Consider the following 22,120-nt stretch of genomic DNA (forward strand, 5'->3'; position numbering starts at 1 on the left):
ATCCGTTTTCGGATTTTGCGTTCGATTGGGAAATCTGGATTCCGGATTTCCCAATCGAACGCACCCTGAATTAACCAAAACTGAACGCATAATGCAAACTTATCTCCCAAGACAGACATCAACGCCAAAGTTATCTGTTTTCTGTTTATTCAAACTGACACACTCTTATTTCTGCGTATTTACTTAACTGTTTACTTTTTTTTGCGGTAACCTGCACCAGGACAAAACGCAAAGGTCTATTTAAAACAACAAACCCTGCAGTTAATTGGGATTACCTCAATCCCAAATAGACGCTAGCTTCTTATTCTACTCCTGTTTTCATACAACAATTTAAAACTCTTATCGAACAAATAAAATAAATATCATGATTTCTCACCACATATCAAACACACACTCGGCGTATAACTTCTTTTATAGACTTGTGGTCTCTAAATATTTAATATGTCAGGTATTAAACAGAAAAATAGCGTTTTCAACGCTCTGATTCTATTCAGTATACTTATACCTCGCATTTGTTTCGATTTTCCTTTCATCGGCATAAAATAAAGATTTTTATGAAAAAGTTTACCTATCCAAACAAGAATTAAAAAAAAAAATCTGCAAAACCCAACAAACGATTTCTGCTCTATTAAAAACTAAACTGGTACGTCAGTAATTGCACACTTCTCAGTCAAAGAAAAGCTTCTTTAGCTTTCTGAAACTCTCTCTAAACGGAAAGCGTTGGCGTTTATGAACAATGCAACACCTTAATTTGATTTACCGATTCTTAATCTTTATATAATACACGAAAAAGCTAAATGTCTTTTCTTAGTCCTCTTGCATAATAACTTTTTAAGTTTTCACATGAATTTACAGCCAACGAAAAATTAGATTTCTACGTGATTTTATTGCCTTTGTTTGGCATTGACTTGGGCAAGCGGTTTTGTCAAAAAACCACGAAGGGAAATTCCATTGAAGATTTAACGCGAAAATGCTGGAACAGCGCCGAAAAAACTTGAAACAACAGCAAACAGAAACGAACTTGCGGGAGGTCGGCAATAAAAGGGACGTACACTTTTAAGTTAAAACATCTCCACCAAAAAGAACTAAACTTTCAAGGCGTTCTGTTCCTTCTGGACATTTCCGGGCAGGAGAAACCAAAATTATTCAAACTAGCCTGTTGAAATGTTCGGAATCTTTTGTATATGACAAACAACACACTGTTTTAAACCACATGTAATGAGATGTTTTTTACGCAGATAACGATAAAGCTGTGTTAATTGAGCTTGCTTCGCGCGTACGTTGAAACAGCGGTGATAGATGGCGGAAATCAGTCCACAAATCTGCGGTTAAACATTCTCGTAAGGTGAAGGTCGCCTCACGCCCGCGGCGAACGTCTGGACATCAGGCTAACCACACAGTCTTAACATTTGAGTGATAATGCGTCAGTTCCTTAAAGATGTCAAGCTACGAACAAAAGGTAAGGTTACAGGAAACCATAGGTTAATAGAAGCACGTCCTGAGTGTACAGTATGTAAATACGAATGCAAATATCGGCTTTAATTCGAGCTGTTTTCTTCGATTTCTAAATTCTCGGCGAGTTTCTTGATCTGCGCAATGATTTTTAGAGCGGGCCCGAGTTTTATTGACATCCTATTCAATAGGTGATCTTCTTGCATTAAAACAAACGAATGTCCGTCGATATGTTCCTCTCTAAACGCATGCGCGATATCCGGGGATCCGGTCAGAGAAGACACGAAGTGACACACGTCATCAACGCTCCATTCCAGGACACTCTCGTTCAAATCCGGCCAAAAGCGTGGCACCAATTTATGAGGTAGCACTTGAGGTGGGTCTTTACCGCTTGGTGAAGCCTTGGGTGTGGCGAATGGACTATGTCTTTCATTTGAACCTGTTGAAACATCGGGGCTTTTTCGGGTCACGCAATCACGACTATAAACCGAAGCTTGAGGATTTCGGTTTTCACAGTTAGCTTCTGTTTCTTTGGTGTGATCTCGATCCTCGTCTCCCTGTTTCTCGTCGTCCATGTGCGTGATTCGGGGTTTTTTCAAGTTCGTATGTTCATCATTGTGTCCGTTCATGAGAGCAGTGTTCTTAGACGATGTGTGTATGGAGGGACGGTGCATCGACAGTGAAGAATGTGTGACCGGGAGGCCCTGGAGACCAGCGCGAGCTGCTGCCGCGGCAGCAGCGTTGGCTTGAATAAAGGAGGACTGGAGCGGAATATTTTGTGCCAGTGGACTGTGAGGTGAGGGAGGTGTTAGCAGTCTGTAGTGCATTAAACTCTGATGTAAAGCAGCTGAAGGGACTCCAGACAGGCTCCCTCTTAAAGCTTGATGGTAAATGTTTGGACCGTGAGGGGAAGCTAATAACAAGGGATCTGGTAACAGTCTTGGGGAGGTGTGGGTGGAACTGATGAGGGGGGAGGGGCTGGGGAGTTGCGTGAATGGGATGAATGGCGCGGGTGGTTTTTGTTGTTGTTTTGGGTTCTTTGCTGCTCGTGAGGCAAGGTCTCGCTGAAGAACATCGCTGTTCACATGGTTTTCACCAGCCATCTCATTATGAGAATTGAGTGTATCTGTGGAAAGAGTAAATAAGAATGAACAGCTGAGTCGGAACTCGACCGAGAGTCCTAACTGATGGTGTGATTTTCTCCGACGTCGAAGACTCTTCGATATCGTAAATCGTATCGTATCGTATCAAAAAATTCTTCGATATCGGGAAAGCTCTATTAAACTCCCCCACTCCCTCTCCCTCCCTCTTCCCATGTTAAAAAAAGACACAAAAGGAATACTTGAAAACTTTAACGTACCAATGGTCTAAACATCAGCCAATTTAGGAAAACATAGTCTTCAATGAACAGAAGTGTTATCGTGGCAGGGAAAAAATGACATGATCATTTTGAGATAAGAAAAACATCTAGCTCCTCGCCCAGGAAGTCTCAATTTTATTCAGTAAACAACTATACGAGCCAATTCGCTCCTGACAACGTTCATAACGTGATAAAATCAACGTACCAACCAACTGACTTACCACTACAAAAAATACATGTTTTGAAGCAAAATAATGAAATATCAAAGCTAAAAACAGCATGGTTCTGAAGTTTGTGTCCATCCCCCGCCGTCCCTCTCCCCTCCCTCCAGAAAAGAAGAATTCGCCTTTGTACTGCGAATCATTAAGGGAGACTTCATAATTTTACGACAAGATTAGCCAGGGTCCTCTTTAAATGAATGCAAATGATATCTCACCTTGATGCACCGCTCTAAAAGCGCTCCTCTTTCCCGGGGATCCACCAGGAATTTCTCCCGTTTCTTGAGATCGATAATGGTTCGCTAATTCAACTGGGGTAAGGTCTTTTCGCCCCTGCTTTGAAGCGTCCGTATTCGGCGGAGACGCGTATTCGGTCGGAAGATCTCGGAAGAAAAACGTGCTTTTTGGGTCGAACTGGAATCTCTCGGCTGTTGAAGTACAAAAGGAATAACAATGATTTAGATAGAGACATTGTTGAAAACTTGCTTATTCCTCAATTCAGATATCAAGCGTTCCACCCGTTACGATGACGACCCCGCCGAATGGTATAGTTGTTATCGTCAAGTAAGCAACTCATAGTTTTCCCCTTCAACTGTTGATACTATGCCAGCCATCATGAGTTAGTTCACTTTTCGATATTCCTCCAATAGACGTCAGCAGAACATGTTTCTAAATGAGATAGATTGGCGTTTGTGTTAATTTCTATGGTTGCTTTAAAGAAAAGTTGTTTCAAAACCTACTTAGAAAAGACTTTTCCCAATATGACCGTGTTGCGGTTTCTTTCAAATTCAAGAAGGAAGTTGCACACGTTGTGCATGACCAACCAAGCGGGTGATAAACACAGCTCAGTATCTGTTGGAATAAAAATAGCGGAAGGCGAGCAGCCGGTGGATGAATCGCCTCAGCTGTCTATCTGTACACCGTGTCATTTGTTAATCTCCGATAAGCTGTCGCAACATATGAGAAAACGATATTTGTGTACACAGCAAACAAAAATAGATTCCCACATACGGACAAGCTAAAAATCTCGATGAAACGCAAACTATTTCAGTTGCCGCAAAAGAAAACACAGCCACAGGGTTTTTTTCGCCAAGCGTCTGTAAAATCCCTTCTTCACGATACTACATACATATTGGTTTCAGTTTTTCGGCAAGCGTCGTCATGACAACAACAATACGCAAAAGAACAAAGCGGTCTTTTTTAAGTATTGCTGTTTTAAGGGGGTGCCCAGCATAACAAGAGAAGACTGTAGTGTTTAGTACTTTCCTTTCAACGAAAAAAGGAAAGAACTTGAAAAAATTGCAATCCATCTCTTGGCGATCCGCAGCAAAAGTCCAACAGAGGCATATTTTTAAAAACAAAACTTAACCATTATTTTTGGACTTTCGGACGTGTCATTTAGCTTTTTAAGTAACACTAAGAATAGCGGGCATAAAACCCATTAGAGTTTAGTACTCTTTGTTTTGCTTTGTTTTCACAAACCGTTTCCTTATATTTGCATCAGAGTACAAAAGCTGAAATAGAAAAAGACGTCCGGTAAGCGCGGAAAATTCGTGAATCCGCAGACGCCCAATATAGCTCCATTTTGATTTGACTTCCTGCGGACCGCGTGGTGTTGTAGTATTGATGGAAGACGCACTGGGTGACAACTCAACATCGCACGGAAAAACAAATTCCCAGACACCGGGCTTTTCCTGATATGCCTCCAGCGTTCTAGAAAAGCTGAATGTTTTCTGTGACCGCCTTTGTAGCAAACAATGATTCCAAAGAAAATGAGAGGAAATCGCTTACGATTTGCATGCAAGCCGGGCCAAGCTATTTTGCTCGCAGTGGTATGTAAAACGCACTTCCGTGCTCAGAGCAGATCCGGAAAAAGGGTTTTAACGCTGACAACCAGCAGAGAAAATTAATCTCGAGAGTGCACGAAAATTTGATACAGAATAAGTCATATTTTGTTGCAGATCGAACAAAAAGCCCCAGGAACAAAGCTATTCTTGAATTGTGCGCAATGACGTCACAAATTTTCTCACGTACTCGCAAATTTAGCGGCCGCTGAAACGAAACAAGGGTATAGGTAGGAGATTTTAACACAGAAACAAATGAACAGAAAAGAAAAATACATGTGCAGTTTCACCGTCGTGAAAATGTTAAAACAGCTACATTTTAGAGACGAGCCCAGGTGCCTTCTCTCAAACAAAGGATGATGGTCAACTGCCGGAAAATAATGGGAGAATATTACTCACTGAGATTTGATGTTTCACATGCGATATTTACAACCATGCTTAACAATACCATGTGAAACGAGATGTTTAACGTATAACTGAACCACACTTTGTCCTTATTCAGGCTGTATCTAATTCAGTAAACTTTTTTATACGTAAAGTGCGGATTCAGGGCAATTGCTGGTCTCAAGTTGCGATGGTAACATTATAAAACTCTTTTCCTCGCATCAAAAATAAACTTTAATAACGAACACGATGGAGGCAAAGAGCTAACGAACCTTGCAAAGGGATTATAGTATGGATCTTGACTACCAATTATTTCATGGCTTTACTTCAGTCTTAACTAAGAACTGGCGATGAAAACTGAATTACTTCTGGAGCGGAAAAATTCACAGGAAAAAATTATATAGAGCATCAATAAAAAGGCAAGTAGGGCTTACTGCACTGTACAATTAAATCAATATTTTATTTGCTAAGAGGTAATTCAATTAAGATATTAAATTTCACTGAACCTTCTAGGTAAAAGAATTTTCGACCAACGCACGAACAACTTTTTGTCCTCTGTGAAAATCCGATAGCACTATTGTAACTGAATTTTCAAGAATAGCGGGTTATAAAGGTTCAGCATATTTTCCCGATAAAAGGTGACTTTGATATCAGACATGAAGCCTAAAATCATACACGTAACTGCTCTCAGTTGATTGGCACTTTGATCACAAGATATAAAATATTTCGTCTGAACAACAAAATCTGAACGCGAATGACTCATCGCACGGGTGCCTCCACGAGCAGAAGTTAATTTTTTTAATTACTTCGCGTTGTCTTTTCTTTAAATGCCTGAGGTAAAAATTGTTCTCATTTTCCAAAGAACGTCAAAGCAAAGCATTCTTCAGTAAGGTTTTTTTCTGTTTTAACAGTCTAATATTAGATTTGGAAATTACTCTTTCAACAACATACTCAAACGGCCGCTTGGGTAAATATTTCTTTTCACCTTGACTGTTATTCTTTCAACTAAATCAGAAATTAAAGAGATTATCGAACAGTAATGAGTATCTGAGGTTAAAAAAGAGAAAGAATTCAGGAATTTAAAATATCAAGACACCGTTTCTGAGTTCTGTCCAGCACTCTAAATACACCTAATGGTATATTTCACTGCTTCCTTTTCATGAACGGTCAACAATAAAGGCGGCCTCAAAAGTTGCTATTAGTGCAGCTACTGTCGTGATTAACTACATGTATCACTGCGACCAGTCTCAAATCGTACCACTACAGCACGTAACTAAAAACATATAGTGCAGGCGCCGAGTTCTGTCTTGTTACACGATAAATTGGAAATTAAACAACTGCCAGAGCCAAGCCAATGGCACGTCAACAACATAACATTTGAAACAAGCCCAATTTTTTCCAAAATGATAGCATACCTTTAACCCCATTAAAATTTTCAACTCTCTGTCTCCAGTGCAAACAAAAACATTTTCCCTTTCGTTCTTGTAGCTGCGCTATAGATTTTATTTTCTCTATATAGCCAAAGACAGTAATCCTATATGCGTGAGATTTATTCCGTTCAGGTAGAACTCGCTGCATTAACAACAATGGCTGCACGATATATAGCAGAGGAAACAGCGAAACTTTTTCATTCCAGAGTTGCTTGTATAAATAAACAGCAGATACGAGCTTGTTTTGTGGGGCTGCTGAGAGAAACAACACCGGACATTGTTCAATAACACTGCGGACTTACTTGTTCTTCTTTTCATGTTGACCAGCTTAGCTGAGTTCACAGGCGATAAACTTCGCGCTCGTTTAGGCTCAGTGCCGGGAGAAAATGGGCAGTCGTCGGCAGGGTCGGAACAATCCGACGTGGTAGATGAGTTGGAATCAACCGGAGAAGCCCTCGGATCAACGCCGTTGCGCACAACAGACACAGTCATACAGTTGTCGGCTTCAGAAGATGAGCTTTGTCTTGCGCCAGAGAAGCCCAGCTCGCCGTCAAAACCATCTTGCCTCCAGACAGGCTTGGAAGATTCCTTCCTTTTTCTAGTGGGGGAGGGTGGAGACGAAACACTGCATTTACTGGCTAATCTGCCGCGGTTCTGTTCCGGAATAAAACAGAAAGTTGGTTCTCGGAGATACTGATTTTGAAAACAACTTAGAAGATTCTACGAAGTTCAGGTCCACCGAAAAAGAACATTTAAGTATACTACTTACTTTAAATAACGTTTTCAATCGTTCGTGTTTCTTAGATCGTTTTCAAGAGCTTTTTAAAAGGATATCTGTGTAAGCTAACACGGTTTGTTCTCCAAGGACTCATGGCTTGAAAACTCAAGTCACAGAAAGCCTTAGTCGGAAAAAGAACCTTATCACCCAAATCTTCAAGCTGCATTTGTTCAGTTTTTCCGAAACATCCTTGCTGGGATTCTCTTCAACAAGACATGCGTGTATCTCCGAAAAACAGTGAAATGCAAAGTGTTATCTTCTCCAAAGTTGCGAAAGCTCGAGTTAACGATTCCTAAACAAAACCTGCAGATTTTCTCCACAATCAATGCGAATGCCTGCATGAGGCATCTGAACACATATTCCATCGAAATGCTCAAAATACTACTCACTGACTGAAGTACTAGCTGTGCCTGCGGGAACAAACGAGCGTCCTAAACAGTTCACGTTTTGATCTCCGGTTCTAACAGCCGTCACACGTTTTAAACTGAATAAATATTTTTAGCTGAATGCTCACTTCAATAAACATTCTGAGTGCGCTGGTGTAGGTACAATGTTTACCGTAGCTAGCACATAAACAATAGATAAGCCTCAAGACCAGTATTACACGAAGTGCTCGGCAGGAATAAATGATATGGGCAAAGGTCCCCAGGAAGATATTGAAAGGCTATCATTCGTTCCCAATTCCTCCGCTGGCTAAATATTGTATGAAGAAGCTGTCAGTTGCATATAGCAATAGGATAAACCTCAAAATGCTGTAAAAAGATTTTAACGGAGCTCTACCCCAATAAAAATTGTATTCTCTTTTTTTTCTGTGAGCAGTGCAATGTGTCTGGGGTTCGAAAATGCCGAAATTGCTGCGTACGTGAGAAAATTCGCCCGGCGTCTCAAATGCACAAAATGTACTCGAGAAAAGCCGTGTTTTGTACTGACATTTGACCCGTGGACGTAAGTTTTATTAATTAAAGCTAATCCAGCCACTCTATAGCGATAGGACCTTTCGATTTCCTCTCGTTTAATTACTAGGTATTTAGCGCGCATTCTACGGAGCTTTCGGAAATTTCATACTGGCAAAAATATATAAATAAACAGCAAAACAAAACAGACATGCTTGAAAAATTCTCGTAAACATCCTGCAGGTGGGGGCCTGCAAATAACATTTGTACTTATTTTTTTCGCAGTATGTTCGTGTGCTTAGCCATGATCGTACTTTTACGCGAGTGCGTATCAATCCTGTGCTTCACACAAGATCCGGAAATGATTTGATTCGTTGAAACAAAGTGCATTGTAGAATATGTCAAACACTGAGTTCATATGTCGAAAGCAGCGGGTGGGGTGTGAGGGGTATTTGTTGCTGACCCTATGGTATAAAGTCTGCTAGGTTTAATTATATGACGAACTCACTTGCTATTCATGTAGCAAAGAAAGAGAATTTGCCACAGAGCGCTTGCACTTTCCATACTGAATCAAAAAATAACCTGGACAAACAACTACAAGTAGCGTCGAAACATGAATCATCGAAGGAACAAAAGAATCAATTCCAGATATTGCACGGTCGTACTCACAAAACGTTATCGCAACAGTGGAACGATTATCTCTGTCAGGCAAAATCGAGCTTAGCCCCACCACAAAGAATGAATCCGCGAAGTATTGATGTCACTTGATCAAACACCTAAAACTGTGAAACACTTTCAAGGGCCATTGTTTCTCTAAACTGTCAAGTTTATCGCCATATTGTCCCGCCTTTTCCCGTCAACTTGATTGTATTCGCAAACAAATATCTGCGCTCTTTCAAAGCTGTCAATTAGCAGAACAAAAAATATTTGAGATGTACCAAAAAAAATTTACCCATATTTGTGATTTTCTGGATCAATAATCGCCTTACTGTTTGTAGACTGTCATTGAAATTTCTAGGGTCATTTGTTCTAAACTGCACCGAAGGTTATTACAGTGGCACAAGTAGAGAGGGATAATTGTCTCCTTTTTAATGTTAATGGATTTCGTGGGCCGATATTGGGGCTTCAGATTTTAATTTAACCGGCTTGGGTTCCAGCATGCTGAGAAACATAAACATACCAAGAAAATTTCTATATCATCAGGAAAAGAGCTATGTAATATTTGGCAGTAAACCTTCAGTTACCTGTGAACATGTTATGAATGCAATTCCAACAGCAGTATGCGACAACCTAAGTTGGTAGACCACAGAGGTCGAAAAATGAAATATTCTAAGATCAGTGATTTATTGTATAAATATATAAAAACTAATTCCTTACCACTGGCGATGAGATTCTGCATCCCAGACAGTCACATATCGGTGGGTGAACTTTGATAAGTCCGCGTGCGATCAGACTTTTCAGAGACTTCCCTTTGTAACGTATACTTCTTTTCCAGTCTTTGGCAGTTTCTCTTCCACTGATGTACTGAAGTTCATTTGGAGTCAACCATTCTCCTTGAAATAAAATACAAGGACCTTTGCTTCCTTGACACAATTTAGACACATATAGCAGCGCGGCATTTTCTCCGCATTGTATCTCCAACGGTTCTTCCGTTACCAGCCCATCTGCAGGCGTCCGCTCGCTGTTCACGTCAAAGCGAAGCGGCTCGCCGATATTTTTTTGGGCTGTATCGCTTGGTTCTATTTTCACGCCGAAGTTGGACGCTTCTGAGTGCGTGAAGTTGATGTGAGCGGGACCTGCTCCCGTAGAATTAGAATTCTGGTTCAAAGGAGGCATTTGTGCCGAGGAGCCGCAGTTGGAGTTTAGTTCGTGAGAATCGTCACGATTATATCCGGAGCCAAGACTTTGCTGCAGTGTCGTAAGTTCATTAGCATGCGGTAAACCTGTGCTGACGTCTAGCGAGACTGCTGGGTCAACGGTTTCACTAGCAGACATGTTCACATTCTCGTGGCCAGACAAATTGCAGATCCACAAAAAGAAATGTGAAGAGAACGCGAAGTTTCTCGGAAGTTATCATGTGTAAAGTCTCTGTTTTTCACGGGGCGACACCGGCGGCGAGCCAACTGCCGTCTGTCGGCGATCAGCTTGCCGCTTTTATTTGGCGTGATGCCCTGCTGACATCTCACACGTCTGATTGGCTAACGACCTGTCGGAGTGAAACGCTAACCGTTAAGTCGACCAATGAGAAACGAGTACAGGACTAAATATCAAGTCTACTATTACGGCATTTCATTGTCCTGTCATAAAACACTAAATTCATGTCTGCCAGCAAATTTTCTTTTATGGGGAAAAAAAATTAAAATTCATCTTGTCAAGTTGATCGTTGGGGCGTGAAAACTGTGAGATGCAAGACGGGGTTGATATGATGTTGTATAACACGCTTCTCCAATTGAAAAGTTATCTGTTTTCAATTCCTCCTGTTTCATCTAGACGGAGCTTATGAAACGTAAACCTTAATTACGTCAATGGCCGACCGATCGCATCTGAAAGTGACATCGTCGACGTGAGTCGATGCGAAGCAGAACTTTGCGAAGTTTCCCTTTTTTATGCTAAATTCATTTTCTCCGTCAGCAGCTGAACAAAAATATGATTTTCGCCATTTGTGGCGCGTTTGTTGTGTGTTATCAGCCAGTTTGTGAATAATTCATGTACACGTACGACTCAAAGATTCATAATCAAACCATTGTGCTCTGCGAGAGTGATGACGTCATTCCATCCCACGCAAACGATCGAGACTAAACTAACCGAAAGATGTGATAAAATTGCTTTCCCCCTGTAAATTATGAATTCACCAGTTGTGGCGAAAACAGCGACTAGACAAACGGCACGATGGAGACTGGTTCGTTTGTGTAAAACGGGGAAAAAGATCGCAAGATTTTGATAGAAACATTTTTGCAATTCCTGACAATTCAAACCTCGAGGCCGACAGAGATTTTGAGCGATTTCGCAATCGCAGCGAGGCGATCGTCAGTAAATTAATCCCGGTATTAGTTAGCGAGAAGTGATGCAGAATAAATAGAGTTTATTTCTGCATATTTGATATCGAAGAATATTATTTGCTGAAGAATAAGCGGGGTTCGCACAAAAACCTTATTTATTGGAGTAATTTGCCAGACACATAACATTATCGCTGTGAACACGCGACAAGCTATAAATATTCAAACCATTGAATATGTAGTGGCTTTCGCTTCCTGTTCAAACGATATCAAAAGAGAATATATCAAAGACTGTGCGGTTTCGCTGTAACGCCAAGGTCGTTAAGGATATACCCCTTACGGAATAATTTCTGATTAATTCGGACTTTGGATCTTTAAAAAAATCAACGGAGTAGTTGCAGACCTAGTGTGACAGTCTTTAATGGTGGACTGGAAAATTCGCTATTCCGCAAATGTAAGGTATCCAATAAGTCACGCAGAGAAGTGTAAAAAAAAAATTAAAAGGTATTTTTGATTATATACGGCGCTTGTAACCAAATAGTAGCAAAATGCAGCCTACATTTCCCTATTCGGGGTTTGATTCGTGCATGATCGTTTTACTCGCATTTGTTTGATTTGGGTCCGCTTTTAAGAGTCTTAACCCAGGAAATCCTTCGTTAGTTTGCTATCACCGGATGTCCTATGCGTTTAAGATCGATACTTAAGAAGGTACAGCTAACATTGTTAGAGCGCGACCTGAATACTGAAATAGCACGTGAGAATGTCACTGAAAAGAGCAGACGCAGCTCGGTGCATTACAAGGTCTGAAGCAATATCGCATCCACCCATGTATAGCATATAATTTGAACTATTAACATGGCGGGAGTCTCGATCGAACGGCTATTTGAGTGATTTACAATCCACGTATGAATACGTCTGGATCACACAATGAGTGTTATCACTGCAGATTAATTTACTGAAACCTTGGCCCCGCAATCTTATTGTTCACCAAGGCTGGAAAAAATCGGCGACCTTTAACTTAGAAAAATAATAAAACCTATTGTCCTTTTCTAGGGAAAAATTCTTATCTTGCAACTAATTTGTCATTTTCTTGAGGCATGTTCAAAGGTTATATAATCTGCCTTTTCGAAACGGTTTGGAGTTTTCTAAAAAGTCTAAAAATGGTTAGGACGAGTTTATTTAGAATTACTGTGAGCAATCTATATGCGCTTCGGCTGCCGCGCTAAATGGTTTAGAGCGGACGTCGGTAGAAAGTTGTCACGATCATCAAGAAAGAAAGCTCTTTTGTTTATATATTAAGGTACCAGCGTTTTAGTAAAACTCAACGATTGTGAACTAACCATGTTTCAAATGCAACATACAATGGCGAGAGGTCCAGTGACTTACTTGAATACACACTGAGGAACGAAGAATTGAGCCGCTTTTTAACCAAAACTAACTACATCTCCATCAATTTACAACGCTCACAACTGAATGTTCAACATCACAATGAGGAGAGTTGCAAAGTAGCTGCATATCTTTTCTCCGGCTGACGTTAGCTATGATGTCATGAGGCGTCAAAAAGTTGGCCAGACTACAGAGCTGATCGTGTTCGAAGCAGTCGTATTTCGGACGGTATCACAGCTGACTGCAAAGCTTGATCGCTTATCTCGCGCATAAATATTTAGGAAAAATTGTTTAAAAATCGAATTTGCAAAGAAAGAAACAATAATGGCTGCACGTGGCAAATTTGTCGGAATAATTGAATGAGGATTGCTCAATCCGCTCCATTAAAGAGTGAGAATTATTCAGGTTCGCATTTACCATTCAAATGGATCCTATACCGGAAATATATAAAATACTCAAGACATTTTTAACGTAGAGAGATCTAGAACTGGTAAACAGTTCTCCGATTTTCCCTACCCTTTCGGCAAGAGGGTCAGAGCTTGCCGAGAAAGGATTACAGAACTGTACAGAAGTTGTGGTGCTCCCATAATTGTTGGCGCCCTGGGAGCGGTGAGTACAAAGACCTACAAAGTGAAAAATTGCATGGATGTTTTGGAATTGTGGGCTCAGTAGCGCTTCCATCACAGAAAGAATGTTTTGTAGGATCAGTGTTCTCGCCTGACGTCGACAACGTCAAACTGAGTGCGAAACCTTTCTTGGCGTCTAGGACAATGAAAAACACTGAGCCTTCAAGGTTGTGGGATCAGTATCTGAACTAATTAACAGCTTCCTAAAAAAAAAAATACAACGTTGGAATCATGATAAAACACAACAATGTTTGAACAAAATTAAAAGGTACCAGTCGGATCTTATTGTTGGAAACTATGTGAGAGTGACAGTTGTCGTCAAGTGTTTTTTTTAAGGTTCCGACCCTTCAAATATCAGCTGGTCGTTACTACAACCGGCTGTGCGTGGACAAACTGTGGCGTCCACCCAAAAGCTGTTTTCCCCATGATCCCAGCTGGCTACAAAACCTGTTAGCTTGTCTTTTAAGGAAATAATTGTTTGTGTTTAGATATGTATGTGAAAAAAACCCATTTACCTTCACTGGAGAGGGGAACGCCTTTTCCGCGACAAACTGCAAGTTTCGTAAGAAGCAATAACAATTGCACAATACCATTCACTGTTCAAAGGTTGCTCAATAACTGAACAAGTATTGCTCAATACGGCCACCCATTCGGTAGGGCATGTGGTGATCGGCTGCTGACATGCGTAGTAAGTGAATTGTTAATCATGCTAGTCTTGTGTTGGATAACAAAAGATTTTCAGTAAGGTAAATTCTCTTTTTCCAAGGCTAAACAACAACGGAAGCCATAGGATATAATGTAAGCAAAAGCGACTCTCTAACATTGTATAAATAGATTGTGCGGAAATATGACAATTTATTTCTTTGTCACGAAAGCCCTCTTGACAAGAACATTTAAGCAATTAATTCTTTTATGTTTTTTTTCTTTTCCTTGGAGCATTCAAAAGTAAATATAAAATTTTTCATTTTAGACGCAAAATTTAGAGTAAAATTAGTTGGTTTATGGATTTATTCGGTAAAATAACGCCTTACCAGCTGTTGTGTGGGATTCTAACAAAAGATGATGCTTGCTGTCACTGCCAAGGCATTCAATTCTACAATGCACTTGTAGAGGTTATCGAAATTCATACAATTTTAACAGCTGAGACACTCATAATGTTTGCCTATTCGTAGTCAGTAAAAGTTTTTACGTTAAGGCCGCCGTAGTACACAAGTTTGTAGCCGTAACCTTGCTAAGAGCAATGCTGTTTAGATTAAGCTTGCTGTCATCGCGCACGCTGAGTTAACGCATCATCCAATGCCCTCATTGCAATCTTTCCTGACCCGAGCACAGGAAATCTACTTTATTTTTTACTGATGAACGATAGCTGGTATTTTTTTCTCCCTTTATGCAAGCAATGTCGATTTTACGACCTCTGACTGCATCAAAAGTCACTGGACATTTCATTTCAACCATAAAAATACCCCGCCCGTTAAATGTATCTATGCCACAAGAGTTCACTTTCACTATTTGCTATCTTGATCGTTGTCAAATATTTCGCTATTTGGCGGTTAGTCTAGCTTGTCTACTTCAATGTTGAGGAGATAGACTAAATTTTCTTCAGTTTGCAACACGTTTTCCTCATATTTATTCTACCATTAGGTCGATTCTTTGGCAAAGCTGTGCCCTCAAGGTAGGAGGGCTGATCCCAAACATGATGCCTTTTGTCTCGCTCGAGCAGATCTTTCTGATGCACCAACACAGCAAGAGATTCGAGGTGGAAGTCTCGTTGCTCGGGTAAATCATCGCTTCTTCGTCTCCCAGAGACAAACATTTTGAAATTATTATGCATCTGTAGTTGTAGTTCTTCGTTTACATACTCCATTGTTTGTAACTGTTAAATGTTCCCATCATGGCGTTCAAGGGTACTTCTGCTAGCTTGACAAAGATTTGATATGTAACAGCTAGAAGATAGTGATTGAGGACGTTCGGTTGATAAAAGGGGAATTTAATCGTCTCTAAATACGTTGGTTCTCTCAGAGATAGGATGGTCCGATTCAGTGCTGGGTTGCTAGTGAAACACAGCAGGCTTAGGCATAGAAAGTTCCTCTGCCCTGTGAAAAGAACTTGCCGATTACTTGGGAATCTCACTTCTCATGAAATCACTTCCAAATAATCTCTTTTGCAGGCATTGTAATGTTTCATTATTTTCTATGAATCATGTTCATCCTCTACGGGACAGTCGCTCGAGGTACTGAGACTTTACCAATTCTTCAGCCGCAACAGTGTATCCTCCAGATTCTCGGTATTTGCTCAAAACGAGTATTCATCACTGGGCACAAAAACAGTAGGAAGTAAAAACAGGGGTAATGCAATGACTACTTTAATGCCTCAATAGAGTTGTTTTAATCTTAATAGATAAATATGGTCAAGTTTTAGTTTCAGGAATATTGAGTAAATGTACATACAGAATACAAATCATCTGGCTTCTGAGATCATCTGACACGAATTCCCTCCCCTACACCGGTTTGAAATGGGAACGATCCTCCAAGGTATAAACTCAAACCAAAGATGGCACAGTAAAACTACCCTAGAATAAATCTGAATGATATTTTTTACATAAATAATCATTATGGAACATTAAAGGAAGAAAAACTTTGCTAAGATTGAAAAGAAATTCATTCGTTATCTAACGAAATTGTTTGGATGGAACTCAAGAGGGCGTGGAGACTGAGGATCTTCTTACTTCCTCAAACAACAAACTGACACGCTACATTGAATCCTTTCTTCCTCAGAGTTCAATCTAGTGATGTAAAATGCCTAGATGTGTACTCTGTTGTAGTACTAGCGTTTGAGTTGGACGACATCATAACGTGTGACACCTCAAATGAAATCTACTGAGCAGTACTTTCCTGTGGTGCTGTTTGTTATGCTGTTCAGGATGATTTCTAACTTATTGAGTCTTTAGATGAAACCCTAAAGTATGACCATGAGCATTCTACTGAGCAGTACTTTCTTGTTGTGCTGTTTGTTATGCTGTTCAGGATGATTTTTAACTTCTTGAGTCTGTGGATGAAACCCTAAGGTGACCATTCAAATGCAAGCTACTGAGCATTCATTCTTCTGTCGGTGTGGCGCTGTTTATGCTTATTATAAATGCATGCTGTACAACATGGTAACTAGAGCCTATTAATGTGGATGAAACCCAAACCTGTGATATTAAAATGGCGGCCCAGTGGTACACTGATTTGTTGTCCTGTGCAACGTGGTCCCAGCTTTATACTCTGTGGATGAAATCATGCCTAAAAGGTGACCATACTATTCTAAAAAAAATATGAAAGCTAATGAGCATAACTTTTCTTGTAGCACCCAGGATATGCGAGACAAGCTGGCTCGTCTCCCTCATCTGTGGATGAAATTTTCGACTGCTTGATTGATTTATCCAATTTTTTTACGGTGCGTTCGTTGTGCTGACAACTTATTTCCACATTTTCATCATGAGTCGAGGGCGAGTCAAGTTGGAACAGTACACTTCAAAAGCCCCGCTTTTGAGCAGGGCTTTCCTGTGGTGTATATTTATCATGCTTGACCTGAACTGCTCAGTTTTCGGTTTTGATCTACACAAAGAAACTGAAACTGAAAAAAATAAAAGTGAAAGCTAGTCTTCTGTGGAACTGTCTATTTCACCATACAAATTGGCTCAAATTTTTGCATGTGTGAACGACATATTAAAGTGTGATCACAAAGGTGTGAGAAGTCTCGCTTTACTTTCTTGTGGTGCTATTTATAAGCAGGGTGGTTCTACAAGTCTTTGGATAGAATTCTGGACTGTACTGAGCCACTCAAATGAAAATTATGGAGCAGTATTTTTTGTATAGTTGTTTCTGAACTGTACAGAATGTTTCGATCTATCTTTTGAGTACGCTGAAACATTACCATTCACAGAACTTGTTTGTAAAACATATCATCATTCAAGTGAAGCTGCTATATCCTGTACTAGTGTAGAATTGTTCATTTTTCTTTTACAAGATGGTTCTAGAAGACTGAATTACATCCAAGAGGCCAAAATTCAAGGGACTGAGTGAGTATTGTCATTAGACGCCTGCTTGTTTGACAACATTTTGTAAATGCAAAAACACTGATTTTTTAATGAGCAAGTTTGGACCTTCGGATTCACTCTTGAGGTAACATCGAAATTCACAGCTGACAAAATAAACAATTCAGAAGGCTTGAATCAGTGAGCTTTTTATGTAGATACACGTAGGTTAATAAACCTTCGATTAAATTAAGACGGCAAACTGATTTTCCAGGACCAAGGCAGATAAAATGACCAAAACCAAACATGACTTCCACTGCAAACCAACACATCATATCACTCTCAATATGAGCGAGGCTTCACTGGACAAAGTTTCCTTAGGAAATGCATCTGTAAACTATTTATTCATTTAAAAATTATCTTTATTTCAATTTATTGAGTCAAAAGAGTTGGGGTTTGTCTACAACAGGCATCTCAGGTTATGTTATCTCAGAAAATTATTCTGGTAGGCTCGCCTGATCATCATTTTGACTAAGGTCAAATACGAACCCTTAGCTGCCTTGGAGTAAACTGTTTCTTACTCTCAGACAAAAATACTTTGTCTGCAAGAAAGCCTCTACTCCGCTCTAGTCTTATGAAGCTAAACTGAACAATTCTGTACAGAATATAATTCGTGTAAATAATTGGACATAAACTGCAGCGAAGAAAACTGAGATGAGCTGAAATACAACAGCATAACTGAGTCTCCTGAAATCACTTAGGTGTTTAGCGACACCAGTTCCACCCTAAAATAAATTATGTTACTTTGACATGGCGTGAATCGTTTGTATTGATTTCACTCTAAGGACTTACCAGTACCGTACAGCCATTTTCGCGAATATAACCCGTGAAGCTGGAGCTTAACGCGAATGAAAAAGTAGTGCGTTTCTAATGGCTGTTAAATGTGCTCTCAGCGGATTATTCAATACCGTTAACAGCATCGAAATACTAAGAACTTTGTGGTTTGCTGTTTTCTGAGAGATCGGTGTTTCAATTGGAACCACACTTGTAAAGATCATTTACTATACACAGAACTGTACATTTGGCCTCGAATGAACATTTCACTAAAATTTTATTTCAGTGCCGCTTTGATGATAACGGAACTAATACCCGCCTATCTATTCAACCAAATCTTTTCCTGTCTGGCAAACTCATGAAGAATTCATGTCTTTTGTTTAGCTGTATAACTAATGGCTACAAACATAACATTTGGATATTGTAAATGAAATGTGAAAATCATTTTTAAAGGCTTTCTTGCTTGGCGTGAAGTGATGTGAGCTCCCGCACGCTCGCTGTTGTGAATTGCCGGGCGGGCGGCAGGAAACAATAGTCCTCTGCCTGCACAATGCACTGCTATCAAATTAAAATGCCGGTCTGATCTACCGAAGGGAGGAACGAAAAACATTCTCGTATGAATCGTTTACGATGAACGATAATTCTGAAAGCTGCGTGCAGTTTAATCGTTTCCAACATTTAGCAAAAAGTTTCTCCTAGTAAGGTCGTCTTTACATCGGTCGAATTAATTTTCCTACTGTAAAAACAATATCGGTTAGTGAACGTTTGGCGATCAAAATATCAGATGCAGCAAAAAGGGCGGCTACGTCCTACAGGAAAATATTAAATATCGCACTCAGTGAAGCCGATTAATTTCGAGTTTGAAATTGCTGCAGTTGCTGTTCTAACGTAGCAAAATCCTCCCAGTAGTGGTGAGGTATTGATACTCTCGAACCATCACGAGAATGTATATACAGATATTTTGTGGCTGCCTTACTTTGCACGAATTGACCTGTGCCCGTTTTTATTTTTCATTGCATAACAAACTGCCATCTGTCAGCTCAAATAAAAATTTTTCTCAGTTCTGTTACGGTCGACGCTCTACCTCGCACTGGCAAATTCATCTTATAAAGCCTACTGATTACAGAAATAAACGCACCTGGTACGAAGACAGGAACCAAAACGTTCTTTCAAGGCTTTCTTGACGACGAAGCTGCGCAGAAAAATTATTCCAATGATTACCATGTAAAGAATCTGGCGAACATTGCGCAACCGAGGGCCGCCTTTTGGAGGCTAATCAAATATCGAGAAGATTTTTATTCAATTCATATCTAATGACAGTGACTACGGCGCGCGCGTGCTGGAATGAGAGACGGTGCGATGACCTTCACATGGCCGCATTCATCGCGCCTCGCTTGCACGGACCCATTGACGTCATCACAGCTGTCTTCCACTTAGGAAAAACAATGCCCTCCCAAAGAACTCCTCTGTTGCTACGTCTGATTGCTTTTTGAAATCCTTCAATTGTTTGCTAGATTACAGCGCTTTGCGTACCAGTGGATTAATTCGCACGCATCTCGTTCCTTCTGGTATAAACACTACGTGCGTGCTCGTTCATCCGCCAGTTTTACAATAAGTATTGTTTGACGATATTTCTGTTCGCCATACGAAGTGGCGACCAATCAGCGTAAAGCATTAGGATGTGTTTGTTTCGGTGGTCGCCGACGGCAGTCTGAAGGTCGAAAGTATGAGTGGCCCCCAAATACACACCGACCGCTTCTTTTGCGTGCTTGTAGCTGAAGAAAAACAATTTGGTCAGTTTGTCGCGCGCATAACTTACGACAACAAAAACATCAGCAAGATAAAGTTATGCTGCGAGCATAAGTAAAAAAAAACGAACCCTATCAACTCCAATCAATCAATCAATCAATCAACCAATCAATCAAATCGACAAAAGGATATTTATTTACTGGCCGCCATGCTATGGGTATCTGTCTTTTTCACGATCGAGAGTCGAGGATACAATTTCATTTTGTTCCGTACACCCCGTCCTCATTTTTTTTCTGTAAATTCATTTATCGCTGGGCCGGAATTCGCAACTTGAAGTACGAATCCTTAAAAAAAAGAGCCAAGACAGGACATCAGAAAATACGTCAGATAAATTTTACAATTTAGAACTTAGAGTGATTTGCATGTTTGGACTTCCCTTCGCACGCAACTCCCGTTTATCCCAAACTGAATGCATTTTCAGTCCAAAAGATCAGTTTCTTTCACTTCCACTGTCACGGAATTTTGTGAAAAAAAATTCTCCCATAGGTTAATTCCATTAAGAGTAATTTTGACAATTCGCAAAGCCTGGCGGACGCTCTCCTGATCAAACTCGTGGTTGCAAAGTACTGTTTGAAGAAATCAAGGCTTGTCGACTTCACACCGAAGAGAAACCAACTTAGTGTACGTGACTGATAATGCCAAAAGCAGTGTCTTACCTTTTCCTTCGAGGTTACTAGCTCTCTGCTATCGATTTCCTTTAAGAAGTCAAACCTGGTTTCGTTACAGTTCGTGCTGATCAGTTGCACTTCAAACAATACAATGCCTCGTTCAATTTTGATCAATGTGTTTAGAAATAGCGTTGACTGTAACTGACACAATAAGTTACGTCATGAGTCATTAAACATGCATTAATTAATCAACCTCAAACAATAGGTGAATGGAGAAAATTAATCGAACAGGACCCACCAAGCCACAAAATAGATGATGGTCTCTGCCTACACCCCCCTTCCCCAACCCCAAAAGATGGTGTCTTTATTGCATATCCACCCCTTTATCCAGCAGTAAAAAATGACAATGAGATTCAGACCTCACTTTTCTTGGTTATCTAGCAATGCTGTCTCTTGCTAGCTGAATATTTCTATGTCAACTCAAATTTAAAGCCAATAAAATTTTGTCGGTAATGTTCATGAGATAGGTGGTGTCTTCGATATCCCCCCCCCCCCCCCCCTCAGACAAGGTGGGTCCTCTTCGAACAAACTTGTTATGGTGTGAGCGAAATTTAGTCAACCCTCGAGTCGCAAAATCATAATACTTGTAATGGAACCAATTGGGAGAATTTGGTTTTAAGACACTTCATGTTTCGGCGATCGTTCCATAAGTCTCACAAGAAGTGATATTCGGTAAGAAGAAATTAGATACTAGTCACTAGATTGGGACTTAAAAGGGTTTAATTTATCAACGAGATAAAAATACAAACTCAAGCCGAGTGATACAGTCACTTAAAAAAACAAAAGGAATGCGACGCATTCTAATATCGCTGTGTTTAGTGCTCTCCAATCCAATAACAGGGATTTTAACCGTATAATTTCCGATATCAACATACATGTTTTCCTCGCCGTTTCCCCTAATTTTTGGGGGAGCTGGTTGGGATAATTTGTTTAAGAATCAAGATATTTTTCCTCTAGTGAGTGATAATTTCCTTCATTGTATTGGCTTGAATATCTGATGAATTAGCCATATTCTCCTTCACAACTGTAATTCTAAATTTTGTTGTTAGAAGGAGTAACAAAACTTCATTCACACTGCTTGAAAAAGCACCATAAAATCAGTAAACCTGCGAAGATTTAGTTCTTCAAATTCAGGAAATTGTACGGTTGTTTGTTTAGAGACGGGCGATTTTATAAACGTCTGTATGTAAAATCAATGGTCGTGAGTCCATTATCTCTAAAATTAGGGCTCTGTCACGCAATACTCTCAACTTGAGAGTATTGCGTGACAGTCGTGCTACATCATGATTTATTGTAGTCCCTGACCTGTTAATTTAGTTACAAGAACAAAAGGATTTCAAAACATAGTGTCAGCCCCAAGGCAACGTTTTATTCCACTCTTCACGGAACTGTGCACTCCACGTTTCATTGCATTGTTATTAGTCTCA

At 40.1% G+C, this 22,120-nt stretch overlaps 1 protein-coding gene across 4 annotated transcripts; it reads right to left on the reverse strand.

The window, feature by feature from the left end:
• Positions 1 to 130: 130 nt before the first annotated feature.
• On the reverse strand, positions 131 to 20,820 carry LOC146488779 (uncharacterized). 4 transcript variants are annotated; one of them, XM_085113572.1, is made up of 5 exons: positions 20,682 to 20,820; positions 9,737 to 10,565; positions 6,991 to 7,342; positions 3,249 to 3,458; positions 131 to 2,578 (listed from the first exon to the last, which is right to left on the reverse strand). In XM_085113572.1, exons 2-5 carry the CDS (start codon positions 10,352 to 10,354, stop codon positions 1,539 to 1,541), a joined length of 2,220 nt encoding a protein of 739 aa, XP_084969698.1. In that variant the 5' UTR covers positions 10,355 to 10,565; positions 20,682 to 20,820; the 3' UTR covers positions 131 to 1,538. The 4 variants fall into 4 exon arrangements, with proteins under 4 accessions (XP_084969698.1, XP_084969689.1, XP_084969708.1 ...); XM_085113563.1 differs by lacking the exon at positions 20,682 to 20,820 and adding an exon at positions 19,355 to 19,514; XM_085113582.1 differs by lacking the exon at positions 20,682 to 20,820 and adding an exon at positions 12,742 to 12,886.
• Between the last annotated feature and the right edge of the window lie 1,300 nt (positions 20,821 to 22,120).

This window comes from Pavona decussata, unplaced genomic scaffold (assembly GCF_977016875.1).
Source record: "Pavona decussata unplaced genomic scaffold, jaPavDecu1.1 SCAFFOLD_8, whole genome shotgun sequence".
NCBI lineage: Eukaryota > Metazoa > Cnidaria > Anthozoa > Scleractinia > Agariciidae > Pavona > Pavona decussata.

What these genes read in the sequence shown, in the direction of transcription:
- LOC146488779 (XM_085113572.1), bottom strand. Translation starts at nt 10,354, where the DNA reads ATGTCTGCTAGTGAAACCGTTGACCCAGCAGTCTCGCTAGACGTCAGC. An exon ending in GCAGAATCTCATCGCCAGTG is followed by an intron (nt 7,343 to 9,736) that starts GTAAGGAATTAG and finishes ATTCCGGAACAG; the next exon opens with AACCGCGGCAGATTAGCCAG. An exon ending in TTTTAGAGCGGTGCATCAAG is followed by an intron (nt 2,579 to 3,248) that starts GTGAGATATCAT and finishes CTCTTTCCACAG; the next exon opens with ATACACTCAATTCTCATAAT.